This window comes from Gossypium raimondii, chromosome 10 (genome assembly GCF_025698545.1).
Source record: "Gossypium raimondii isolate GPD5lz chromosome 10, ASM2569854v1, whole genome shotgun sequence".
In the NCBI taxonomy this organism is placed as follows: domain Eukaryota; kingdom Viridiplantae; phylum Streptophyta; class Magnoliopsida; order Malvales; family Malvaceae; genus Gossypium; species Gossypium raimondii.
Window position 1 is genome coordinate 34,411,113 of NC_068574.1, and position 13,616 is coordinate 34,424,728.

The 13,616-nt window shown below is 31.2% G+C and overlaps 1 protein-coding gene across 1 annotated transcript; it reads right to left on the reverse strand.

Annotated features, from left to right (window-relative positions):
• Window positions 1-8,269: 8,269 nt before the first annotated feature.
• On the reverse strand, window positions 8,270-9,403 carry LOC105777873 (guanylate kinase 3, chloroplastic). Its single transcript, XM_012601367.2, has one exon. The coding sequence runs from the start codon at window positions 9,225-9,227 to the stop codon at window positions 8,511-8,513; it is 717 nt and encodes a 238-aa protein (XP_012456821.1). The 5' UTR covers window positions 9,228-9,403; the 3' UTR covers window positions 8,270-8,510.
• Window positions 9,404-13,616: the final 4,213 nt, after the last annotated feature.

The following is a 13,616-nucleotide window of genomic DNA, read 5'->3' on the forward strand; positions in this document are numbered from 1 at the left end:
ACTAAACCTTACACTGATACCATTAAATTTATAACACCCCTGCCCAACCAGTTCACAGACTCCAAGTACAGAGTTTCACAACTAAACCAGGTGGATGTATAAACTTAGATCTTACTATTTAAAATCAGACTGTATTACCTAGTTATTTTAAAAAATTCAATAGAGACTAATTTTAATCCAAAAGTTCACTATCTCAACTCCGGACTCTAAGGGATTTACATAATTATAATGTAATGGACCCCGAGGCAAAACCCCTCATAGTACCCCCTTCCTATGAGCATGACAATGAATCGACATCAAATCCTTAAATTTATCGAGTTCCTTGGCATACAAGTTCTACAATCACAAGTCAAACCTTTATAAGTTTTGATGAACTTAATGAGTTTCTTCATTACACGAAAATAGACCCCATCTCACAAGGGTTTAAATAGAAACTAAATGCAAATAAATTCTCTCATCGTTTTGGGAAATTTCTCTCAATTCGATCTAGCAATTTTTTGACTTGTCTCCAATCTTATACGTTGATGGATACATCGTCAAGTAATTTTTTCTTGAATTATCCTACCACCCCTTTTTAACCAATTCGTTAGTTACTTGGACAACTCTTCACATTTTGTGGACTTCGCCCTTCTTTTACTTGGGTTCTTCCTTTCTTCCCTATTCTAGTGTGGATTCTTGTTTCTACGCTACATTTACAAGGTGGTCCACTAGGCCTATCCTCTTAAAAGTCATTGGGTATTTTCCCCCTTGGCAGTCATTCTAAATCTATTTAGTCCATGGCTGACTCCTTATCTTACCGTAATCTCGAAGGACTTGTTGACATCCCATTTGTTGATATAACTATTGAGGTCTCTCACCACCCTAACAGATGAAGTCCCACTTGGGGAAAATAGTGGTTGGATTACTTCCTTATAATCCACCTTATTCAAGATACTACACTCGCAAGTGTGACATGTCTGACTACTGTGGACCGTTTGGGCCTTTCGTACTCAACAAACTATCATCGGAGAGACCATTTGTGTTCACAATTCCTCACTTATGTTGGTTCCCAATGGATCTAGCCATTTGGCTGGTACTTTCTCAATGGTTTTCCCCTTGAAATGGAATAGTCTTGACGTCTCTATCACTCGATATAACATTCTTTGTCAATGGGTTCTAACTAACCCCTCTTTTCCTAGTAGACCAATCAATGACTTTGTGTTGAATCTGTAGTTTACAGGATTTATTTGAGCACCCTCTGGTAGTTTTTAATGGAGGATCCTTATCTATGATCCTCAGTTAAACAATCTTTCATTTGTCTATGCACCATACACCACTAGTGCATCAATTCTCGTGACTACTTCTTATTGGGTTACCACCCATATTCTCTACTAGCTTTTACAACTACTATTCTAGTAGTCTTTTCCCACTTTCATTAGGCTTCACATTCTTTGGTGAATTCCTTCAACCCATTCGGTAACTATTGTGTCGCATACTTTCATTATCCTTTTAACAATTTTTTATTGTTTGCAAAATTCCCTATGATTTCCGTCCTGATTGACCACCCGTATTTATTATATTGGCGGACTCCAAAATTTGTCATAGTCGAGCCATGGTATTACACCTCGTAATGCTCATGTTTACTGTCCCGGTGGACTACCTCGTGTTTACTTTCCTTATAGACTCCAGTGGTTATTATAGCCGAGCTATGGTTTTACACCTTAAAATTTTTATAGGTGTCACCCCGAAGGACTTTATCGCCGTCGCAGTGTCACCCTATAGAGCCTGTTGATCTTCGTTATGGTGTTGCTCTATGAAACCTTATAACCATCGACATCGATTCATCTCGTATCCACCTTGATGCTTGAACACCAAAGTGTCCCCCCTTCCCCCCCTCCGGCGTAAGGCCTGAAGCTTTGTAAATCACGATTTGCTCTTAGTAATCCCAGATGATGGAATCTTAATAGAATTCCAATTTTTCTATTCCTCCAACCAGTTCTTCATATTGCTATCCTAACCTTAATGCTTGAACACTGCAATGTCCCTTCTACAAGGGCCGGAGCTTCACATATCACGGGTGCACTTAGTATTACCGTATGATGGTATCTAACAGAACCACCCCCTTTTACCAATCCTAACTTTGTCTAATCCTTCAATATTTCTCACATTATCATCATACAATATATGCATTTCACTTAAATACTAGCACAGAGTACGTTATCCTTTTTAAACATGATATTCTAAATTCTACATGCATACTGAATTACCTGGCAAATTCCATTTATCAAACAAATCTTATGAATGCTTGGCATATGAAATCCACAAGATTAATACATTATTTCAGAATTATGCCAACCACACAACATTCCAAGGTTAGAGTATAGAAACTTACTTGATGCTTCTTCACCCTATCAACTTAGTTATCTCAAATGCGAGAGCTTCCATCCTCCTGGCAATTGATCATGACAACCAAAATCATGAACTAAACTCAGTATTCACAGCTTGAAACCCGATGTTTTCCCTAAATCATGAAAAATCCCTAAAAAGGTTTTCTAGAAATTCTTATCTTCATTTTCTTAATCTAACTGTTACAGAGTGAATAAGAATCTTTCCAACTTACTGGATTTTCTACTTTTTCGACTTAACCCTCATGATCATCGCACCATGCAGAGTTTCCCACAACCATCTCTTTTTCGAAGAAACTATGGAAGAAGATGTAGAAGAGGAGAAAATGAAACAGAATCGAGATGAATCCTCTCTTGAAAGTCACCTCTCAGCTATTTTGAAATCCATCGGTTGACAATCATTCTGCCTCTCACTAAAGAACCAGCTAGTTTGAATCCAATCAAACCAGCATTGGATTTCAACCAAGTCTAAATCATTTACTATCTTCTCTTGGCTTTCTAGTAGAAACTGCCAACTTATGACTTCTTTCAATTTACCCCCTCAATTATTTCCTAATTTTCGGACTTAGTGGAAATTGGGTGTGACAGCTAATTTCAATTTGAATGGGATCGTATTTGAGTTGATTGATTAATTTATTTATAATTAAATTAAATCTGAAAAGTGCAAGTTTAAAATTTTTAAGCAAAGGTCTACAATGTTAGAAGAAAATATTATATATAAACTCATATGATTCACATGTAAAAAATAATCAAGAACAAATTGACATTGTATATTTTTAATTATCTCTTAAATTTAATGGCATTATATATATTTTAAATAATATATTAAAGTTGATAATATTTATAATATCAACATTCCATCAAGTAAACAAAGGTATGTTTTTTTATCTTTTTTTTTTAAATTGCGATGGGGAATAGAGTTGCTTGGGATCGAACTTGTAACACTTTATACTTGACCCAATCATCGGGTCTGAGCTACAGAGTGTCACATTCATTACTAGACTAACTACGATAAAATTTAATACGAATTCACATTAAAAAGCATGCAATCATAAGAATTATGTGCAAACAATACAATATATAATCATTCCCGAGTCTTATACAAGCTTACGAAAGCCTTAAACCAACTCGAGATTAAATCAGGACTAAATTGTGAAACCTTCAAAATACAAGGTTGATGTCACCAAATAGTTTGTCACGTCACGACACGACGTCAGGCCATTTGACATTGCGATGTCTTTTACTACATTGGCCTTGTTAAGACGACAGAGTTCCTCGTTTTGTCGTGACATCATAGGTTATTTCTCGTCATGACGTGGTACGTTTGACATTGCATGTCATATATTGTTTCTACAAAATCTAAGACTCTTGACCTGCATTTTCTTCCATTCATAAAATGCACATATTCAATTCAACATCCAGCTAAACCATGCTAACTTCAACCACTTAAAAGATATTTTACATTACCATGATACAAAAATGTATTAAGCCTTAACATTTTCAAATAGGTTATCTAGTATACTAAATATAGCCTTTGTCAACCATGCCAAATTCATCAAAATCAATTACGTATGTAGCATGATCACAAACATATAATTTACTCATGAGAGTATAAAAACACTATTAACAAGATTCACATATACAAATTTGATACTTAAGTTCATATAGACATAAAGATATACCCAAAGTGACTCAACTAGGTAAGTACATGCCAAACTCTTACAAAATCGAAAATACACCAACTTTACTAAGTTGGGTTCAATTTCTGGATGTTGAGATGACCTCCCCTCGATCTACCAAGAATCTACTATATTTGAACACGGAGAAAACAAAATCATGCACTGAGCAAATTGCTCAGTGGCAAATCTATGATTCAAGATATAATAAATATACATATACAACATGCACACTTTCAATTCCAAATCAAATCATACCATTTCATGTATAACATTTTCATTTACCTAATGGCACATACACAACCAATTTACATGCCAAACTAATGATTATGCAAATAAGTTTATCAAATTCTAAACCTTTTTATAGGCATTTAGGTTCATTTCATTCACTATGTATAATTACAATGAATTTCATTCATTTTTTCACCTTTAGTATGCATGTATAATCATATACATCCCATTTAATAATACATTTAACATCATTCTTGAGTCTATTGACTCATTAATACACATTCGGCCTAGGGTTCGTTTTCATTTCATTCAACATATTGAATTTTCATGACATATATCATATCACATATTGATTAAATAGTTCTTTCGTTTATAACCCTATTAACCAAGACAGACTTAAAATGGATACGCAGATTCGTCACCCTAGGTTGCCCGACAACAATGAAACTATAATAATATATAATATCATCTCGGATTGCCCGAGAACAATGGTTATCTCAATTCAATCAATTCTTCACCCCGGGTTTCCTAGAAATGATGACTCAATGCATAATATCTACAACCCCGGATTTCCCGGCAACAATGGTTTTATTTAGTACTCTGACCCATGACATGCCAACTATATCCGACTTGATTTGAACAACTAATAGAGTATTCAATTTCCAATTCATTATATACAATTTAATAATCACATATCAATCAACATATAACAATTCCATAACTTATATAACATATCTCAATGCAATTCTATGTCAATTATAAAATATCAAGTAATTTCTAAGTTTTGTACTTTACTCAATTTAGTCCTTATCTCGGAATCAATCTCAAACACATTAAATTAGTTCAAATAATCTTCAATAACTCACCTCAACAATAGATAATGAAAAATGATATGAAAATGCAACAATTAATTTAGTCCCAAATCATAGAAATACAAACTAGAAATCTCGAGCTACTCATCGACAACTTTAGATTTTTCTTTCCTTCTTGACAAATCCTGGTCGACGTTAGCTACAGATTAACATAAACATACAACATTATCAATATTCAGCCAATTCACAATAAATTATCAATTTATGCAAAATTTATAATTTATTCAATTTAGTCCCTAAAACCAGGACTAACCAACTTTCAATTTAAAGCTCCAAATTGAATTCCAATTCCACTATTACTCATTGCGGACCTCCTATTTTCCATTTCTACAGTGAATTTTACAATTTATTTAGTTTACTCCCTAATGTATGAGACTATCAATTAAGCTTTACAATTTAGTCTTTTTTCACATCTAAGCTTAAAATCTATCAATTTAACACCTAAAAATTCAAGAAATCAACCATGAAAACTTTCTAAAACTTTAAAAATTTTACAAATTGGTACATGGGCTAACTAAATCAAGCTCCCATGACATCAAAATCATAAAAATTAGTAAATTATACATACCAAATTAGGATCGAATACTTTGAAGTTTTCCTTAATTTTTTTTCCCTTGCTTCGATGCTTGGAAGAAGAAGATGATAACTTTCATCTTTTCCTCTCACTACTTCAATTATATGTATAAAATATTAAGTTTATTTACTTTGATTTAATTAACAAATTTTATTTAATCAATTTAATAGGCCCATAATTCTTACCGTCTACTAGCATGTATATTAGTATGGTCTAATTGCTATTTTAGACCTTAGATTAATTACAATTTAAGTCCTCAAATAATTTTCTAATTAAAAATCTATAGCGGTTGGACTTTACAATTTAGCCTCTGAACCTTAATTAATCACTAATTCGACTAAATTACTTATCCAAAATTCAATTCACCTATATAATAACTTCGTAAATATTTTTATTAAATATGTACAGACACGGTTTACAAAAATGGGATTTCGAAACCGTATTTTCCAACACCACTGGAAACCAAGTCGTTACAGAACACAAACTCTCACAACAATAGCATAGTCACTAGGCTAAGAGGTTGTTGGCAATCAAAGGTATTTTAACTAGAGTGACTTAAGAAAATGGGGATCAAAACAAGAACATCTTTAAACTTGGTTGACTATTTAGTTAGGGTGTGTTCGATAAACTATTGAAAAAATTTTATTTCATTGAAAATAAAACCTTTGAACATTTAATATTTTAAATGTGTTTGATAATCATTTTAATTTTTACTTAATACAAAATTTTTAACAAAAAAGAGTTGAGATAGCTACTTATTACTTAAGATAGAAAATATTAAATTTATTTTATTTTATTAAAATTTGAAATAATATAAAATAGTATATTAATAAAATTAATATTAAAAATATATTTTAAAACCAATATTTACTTTTATAAACCAACATAAATATATTCCGCACTTATTATTTATTAATTTACCAAATAATTTTTAATATAAATTCAACATTTATAAATTTTAGTAATAAATATTAAGTACTTAATTTTTCAATAGTTAAATTTTCAGTTTATTAAACACACCACTCTACCTATTAATATAAATTTATGTGTCCCATGCGTTATTGTAATTAATATAATTTATTTATTATAAAATTTTATAATTTTATAATTAATTTTACATTATTATTTATTTTATTTACTTAATAAATTATGAATAAATACTCAAAAAATATAAATGAATTTTATATATCATTAACATCAGTTATTTTTTTGACTAAATATATAAATTATTTTATGTTATTAAATAATGCTAATATTGATTTTTTAATATTTCTATTGTAAAGTTTAAAACTAATATTTGATAAAAAAAGATACTAGCAAAATACTAACCCTAAATCTATGAACTAAAGGGAACAACTTCTAATACAAATCTAAAAAATTAAAAAGCAAATCGCATGCAAAATTTTAAAATAAATTTTCTTTTGAAAGAACTAAAACTGATTTTTCTTTTTTAATTTATCAATTCAACCTATTCACAAAATATTTGATCCTATGATATCTACTGAATCTTACAGAACACCAAATCTCAATTGAACTATTTCAACCAGTTGATCAGATAGAATCATATTAACACTGTCCTAAACGATAGACCTTGGTCAATGACGGCATTTCTATTCAGGCCGAATGATAGCAAGTAAACAACACACATTTGAGCCAGAAAGATATTAGTAGTCTACAAACGAAAACTGAAATGCAGAGACTGGTAGAACTTTTGAGGCCAAAGGTAAGAAAATTTGATGAAATCTCATACTAAGTTTAGAGTTTGAATCAAGAAAATACAACAAAGTTTAACTACCAAGAAGCTGCACAATACCATCAATGAGTCGAGTTGGTAGCAAAAAACTGTGACCTCCTACTTGTAAGGAACATCATCTATCTTAAATTGCTCTTCAACCATCTCAAGAAACAAGAGTGTGATTTGTTACTTAAGCCAGTGCAAGAACAATCATTAATAAGGAAAAAGATTACAAGACGACCAAAGCAAGCAATTCATTCGGAGAAAAGGAAACCAAAATCCAAGCAAATAATGGCACAGTTAGACTAAATGAAATCAAGATGTGTACTGGGTTCAATCGTGTCATTGTGCTGCTGGCACTTCTCACAAGAGAACAGTCAAGTTGAAAGTGTAAAGAATGAAGAAGGATCTTCTTGTCCTTGCTGATAGGACACTGTCACATCATCTCAACTTGGCATCTTCCTACTATTGTTTTCTACTTGTCATCCTTTCATTTTGGTGATTTTCTGATGCCCCAAACAATCAAAACTTTATACAGACACATTCAGAAACAGCAATGTAGAGCCAACTTTTCCGGGAAAATAAATCTCTCTAACAACTGAAATTGAACTTTTCTATCAGTGTTGTTAAAATGAGCAAGCATCATTCTGTAAACTAATTTACAGCATAACACGTTAACTGCTGTATTACATCTACTTAGTTTCAAAGGGTACGTGTTAGGCAGAGTGCCAGTGCGTCCAACCAGATTTAACAATGCCATTAAAACAAGAATATGGAGCAAAGGAACTCCCAGTTACTACTTGGCCTAAAATGAAGATCTTTACAATATAATGAACTCAGGGCTCAAGAGCCGAGACCTGCTTACATACATGAAACCTCGACAAATTTCTATTTCAGCATGCAGTTTGAAAAAGTGTAATAAATCTTGGTATGATATCATAATGAAACATTGTACTGCTCTTTCATTCAGATTAACCATTCCCAATAACACAGAATTCAACAAGAAGTAAAAGAAACCAAAGTGAAGAAGTCAAAATCTCAAATGAATGGCGTCCTCTGCCTAACCTTAGCCTTCTCAGCATCGATAATAGATCCCACCAAATTAACAGCCTCCTCAAGCTTCCCATGTGCATTCACAACAACATAATCGAATCTCTTAACAAACTTCACCTCCTCTCTGGCGGTAGCAATCCTGACTAGCAATTCCTCCTTACTCTCAGTCTTCCTCTCAATCAGCCTCTCAACGAGCGCCAGCTCACTCTCAGCCACCAAAAATATGAACACCCCAGAATCTCCAAGTGTCTTCCTTAATGTTTCTGCCCCTTGAATGTCTACTCTCAACACAATATCACACCCTTTTGCCATAAACTCTCTTATCTGCTTCTTAGGTATTCCTTTGTAATCACCATAAACTACAGCATACTCCACAAGCTCATCTTTTTCAACCATCGATAAAAACTCTTCCTTTGACACAAAATAGTAATCTTTGCCATCAACTTCACCAGGCCTAATTCCTCTACTCGTAGCAGTAACAACGAAATGAAGATTTTCTCTAACTTCTCTGAGTCTTTTGATGACTGCATCTTTGCCTACCCCACTTGGACCACTTATAACAATGATTAAAGGGTTGGGGGCGCGGCAAATTCGGTCAGAGCTAAAAGAAGAGCCTAGAGAAGACTCCAAAGCACGAAGTAACTCTGGTTTAGAGACTTTGTCAAGGGAAGGAAAGGAATAGAACTTTTGGGTATCAGCCATTTTGATGGTTGAAGTGTAAAAGAATGGCCTGGGATGTTGAAAAAGTAGGTTTGTTGGGGAGGAGAAGTGAAAGAGGTTTAGGGTGAAAGAAAGGAGGGAGTCTACGAAACATGAAAGAAGGATTTTGGTTTAGTTGAGATCCGATCGACAAGGTAGACGAGAAAATCGAAAGAGGTTTCCATTGTCGTTGGGTTACTTTGGGAATTTTCAAGCATGGGTTTTGGGTTAAGGTAAAGGGACCTACTGTTAAAGCCCAAAGCTTCCAATCAGGCCGATTCTTTGGACTATTTTTCAATTCCAGAACATCTTTCACTATTTGACTCATGAAGTATATTCACTTTTTTATTTTGGTATTTAATTTTTTTTAGTCCAATTTAGTATCTAAAATATTATTCTATTATAGTTTTTAGTTCATTTTTTAACAGACGCTAAAATAAATTTGACTAATTAAATCGTGTAACTTGTCATTTTTCATTTTATAATATAATTCTTTTTATTAAAAATAAATATTATATTATTTATTGGTTTTCTTAATTATTAACTTTCCTAAAAATATTGAATTTTCCCTAAACTATAGTCTATATTTTTTCTCAAACATCGAGCAAGGTAATTTTTCGCACGGTGCGTCTTTCTTTTCATCGTTCGGATTCCAAACGAAGGCTTGGAGCTCATTGAACCCTAAAACCAAATAAGATGAGTTTTCTTCTTTGTGTTGATTTTTCCCTTTTTGGTTTTCTTGTTTCAGTAACAAGCACTTATTAGCTAGTGTTAGCAATTGAGGACTTGACAAAAATAAAGCATATAGAAAACAAGATTATGGTCTCTTCTTCTTCTTCAAAGTGTAACCCAGAAATTTTTTTATTTTAAGAATTAAAAACATTAAATTATTTAATGGAATTAGTGGATTTTATCTTTTTGATGTTAGGATGCTGAAGAAGAAGAAAGATTTGATGGTGAAGAATTACCCAAATGAAGATGAAGAATTATCAAATGAGATGAGTTTTGATGAAGGAGGACAAGATAAAAGATCAAGAAATACCCAAATGATTCTTGAAATTTTGTTAAAAATATTTAATTATTATTTTATCATTTTTAGATTTTCAAGATTTATATATATATATATTTATTTTTATATTTTTAAAATTTTATATCCCTGTTGTTTGAACCAGACCAAACTAGTTGGTCAGACTGAGAATTGGTCAGGAAAATGACTTTGAATCAGTTAAATCGAGAACCGGTGCAAACTGGTTGAACCAACTAAAAATCGATTGAATCAGGATTTTTAAAATTTTTTAATTTTTTAATAATTTTTTAATCTGACCGATTGGATCGGTCAAACCAGCAAACTGATGGCCTAACCGGTTTGACCAATGATCCGATTTAAAAAACATTGGTTTATATATATATTTAATAAAAAATTATATATTTTTATAAAAGAAAGATGTGGTGGGATTTGATTGGTCACCATTTTTTAACTTATGTTAGTAAAATGGACTAAACACTATAACATAACGATACTAAATTAGATCCAAAAAAAAATTTAAGTATGATAGAAGGAAAAAAAAATACTTTAGAAGTCAAATCGTAATTTTAGCTTTTCATTTTAGTTTAATACAAATAAAAGCACTCCAAATATTTTCAAAACATCAATTAAATTCATCTGAATCTTTTACACCCAATTAAGTCTTTCAATCTACAAAGTTCATCAATTAAACCTTTTGTCCGTTAGATTTAATGAGTGACCATTAAATTCTAATGGTCTTGCTAACATGGCCATTAACTGTCGTTTAGTCAACCATTGTAAATCTGATGTGGCGGCCCATGTCAATAATGATCATTGATATTACAGTACAACACGGAGACTTGAGTGAGTTGTTTAACGACTTGAAATTTCTAATATTGAATTTCATGAAAATTTGATAATATAATGTAAGGTTTAACGAGAAATACTTTTTTGGGTGGTGAATTTAATATCTGAAATTCTAATTCTAGAGTCGAGAACTTATTATTGGTTTATTTTATTTTTATTTTAGCTAATGGGTCTTGATTGAGCTTGGATTAAATTGTAAAGAGAGGTGAGATTGAGTTAACTTAGATTTAAAGATTGATTTGGAAAATGGAGAAACTTAGAAGCATTTATGTGGGCATTTTACAAAAGAGTAAAATTTGCATTTTCCTTATATTCCACTGTTGAAAAAGTTAGGGGTGAGTAAAACTCGTTTTGATTTGAAAAAATAAAAAAAATTTAAATTTTGAATTAATCGAATTGAGTTTTTTGGTTTCTTTGAGTCAACTCAAATAAGTAATCCGATTTTTTGAGTTTGAGTTGAGTTGAATTTTACAATTCAAATAAATTAAATAATTCAAACAACAAATTGGTGTAAATATCCCTTTGGTCCTTCTCAATTTCGAAAATGAGCAAATTGATCCATCTCAACAAAAAATAATCAAAATAATTTTCAAAAATTCTAAATATTTATAAAAATTCTAAATTTTCATATATATATATATTAAAATTATAAAGATTAAAAACAAAATTAAAAATTCTTAAAAATTTTTAAAGAATATATAAAAAATCTAAAATAATAATTTTGAAGACCTAAACAAGTAAATTACTAATTTAAGTTTATCATACTCAAGTATCTTAATTTTCCTCTTATTTTTCTTAGTAATAGTTTTCAAATATATATGGTTTCAAAGTTATGCCTTTTAACATTGATTTAATTATATTGTAACAATATTTTAATTTGACATGTTTAATTTTTTAAATTTAACTCGAATAATTTCACTTGATTTGATTCAATTTGAGTCAATTCGAATTCCATTTCACCCTATTCAATTTGAAAAAAATTAAATTAAATTAAGATGATAAAATAAGACTCGACAACTCAAAAAATTTTCAATCAATTTGTCTCAATTTGATGGAGCGCAACCTTCAATTTTTTTTTCTTTATGCACATTGTTGGAAAACACAAGCAGAAAACCATTTTTTTCTTTTTTAATTTTTAATCAATTTTTTTATTTAGCATCAAATCAGAAGTGGGGAACACATTTTCTTCAGTTTTAGAGTGATTCTAACATAACCAAATTGATTTTGAGATGTCGAAATCAAAGCCCAAATTTCTCATAATTCTAAAATTCTGAAAAAAAAGAGAGAGTAGCAGTAAGTTTTTGGTTTTAATCACGTTTCTAGACTAGTATCGAAGTTGTTATATGGTCGAAATCAATTTGGCTTCGTTGCTCTATGCTCATCTTGTTGTTGTATCTTGGAAGATAGTCGACCAACATTTCTCCAGACCAAAGGAGTGGCTAAATCTTTCTTAAGGAAACTGTGAAAACATGCCTCAACTACCAGTCCATTTTTCCTGCCTACCTACGAGTATAATATTTCAATCCAGTCTTTATTTTTATTTTTCAGATATATAAGCAACAAATAATGACCATTATATCACAATCCAAGCTTTGTTATGCAATGTTCTAAAAATATCCTAAAAATGAAAATGTATTCACTTAATTACAACAAATTAATTCTATTTAGAGGCCTTAAAAATAACTCTTTTCAAGAGTTATCACACCCCCAAAGTCATAATTTTATTCAAATAATGCTACTATAACCTAATTGCATTTATATTTCAATTATTCTACTTTTAGAAAGTCATTTTCAACAACTATCCTATGCTAAATATGCCTAAACAACTGCCACCCTATTTTCTAAGTTTACAAAAAAGAGTTATTATCCTCATTGAACATCATTGATAACCATATACTCATGTAATATGACAGTTAAATGGCAATTGAACGTTATGAGAATGCAGTATATATGTACTACACACCCCAAACCAAAGGGATGCATTGTCCTCAATACATGAAATGACAAATTAAAATTAATAAAAGTTATATGAATGCAAACAGATAAAAACTAGAATGATGGATCATGAAAATATAAAAATCAAAGCTTAGAGGGGAAAGAGATTACTTCACTTGGGTTGGGTGGATTTCTTTGTAGCTTTCTTGTAACGTTGTGGCCTATCCTGGTCATCATTGTCAGCTTGAATGGTTTTACTAGCAACCTTCTTAAATCTTTTTCTCAAAGCTAATTGATGGACACCTCTTCCTCATCATCATCAGAATCAAACTTTGTGATTTTATCAATTAGTTGACAAACCGCACATTCCTGGGCAGTCATAGAAGCCTTGGATTGTGGTTAAAGGTGTAAAAGTGGAGTTCTATTAGTTAAAGATATTAATTATTTATGAAATTTAAATACGAGTGGACTTAGATGGTAATTAGACCATTTATGTGGTTAGTGGACATACATGGCATGGTTTTATTGAAATTATTAAAGTTTTTAAAGGTTATTTTGGTAATTTGGTAAATAAAGGTTAAATT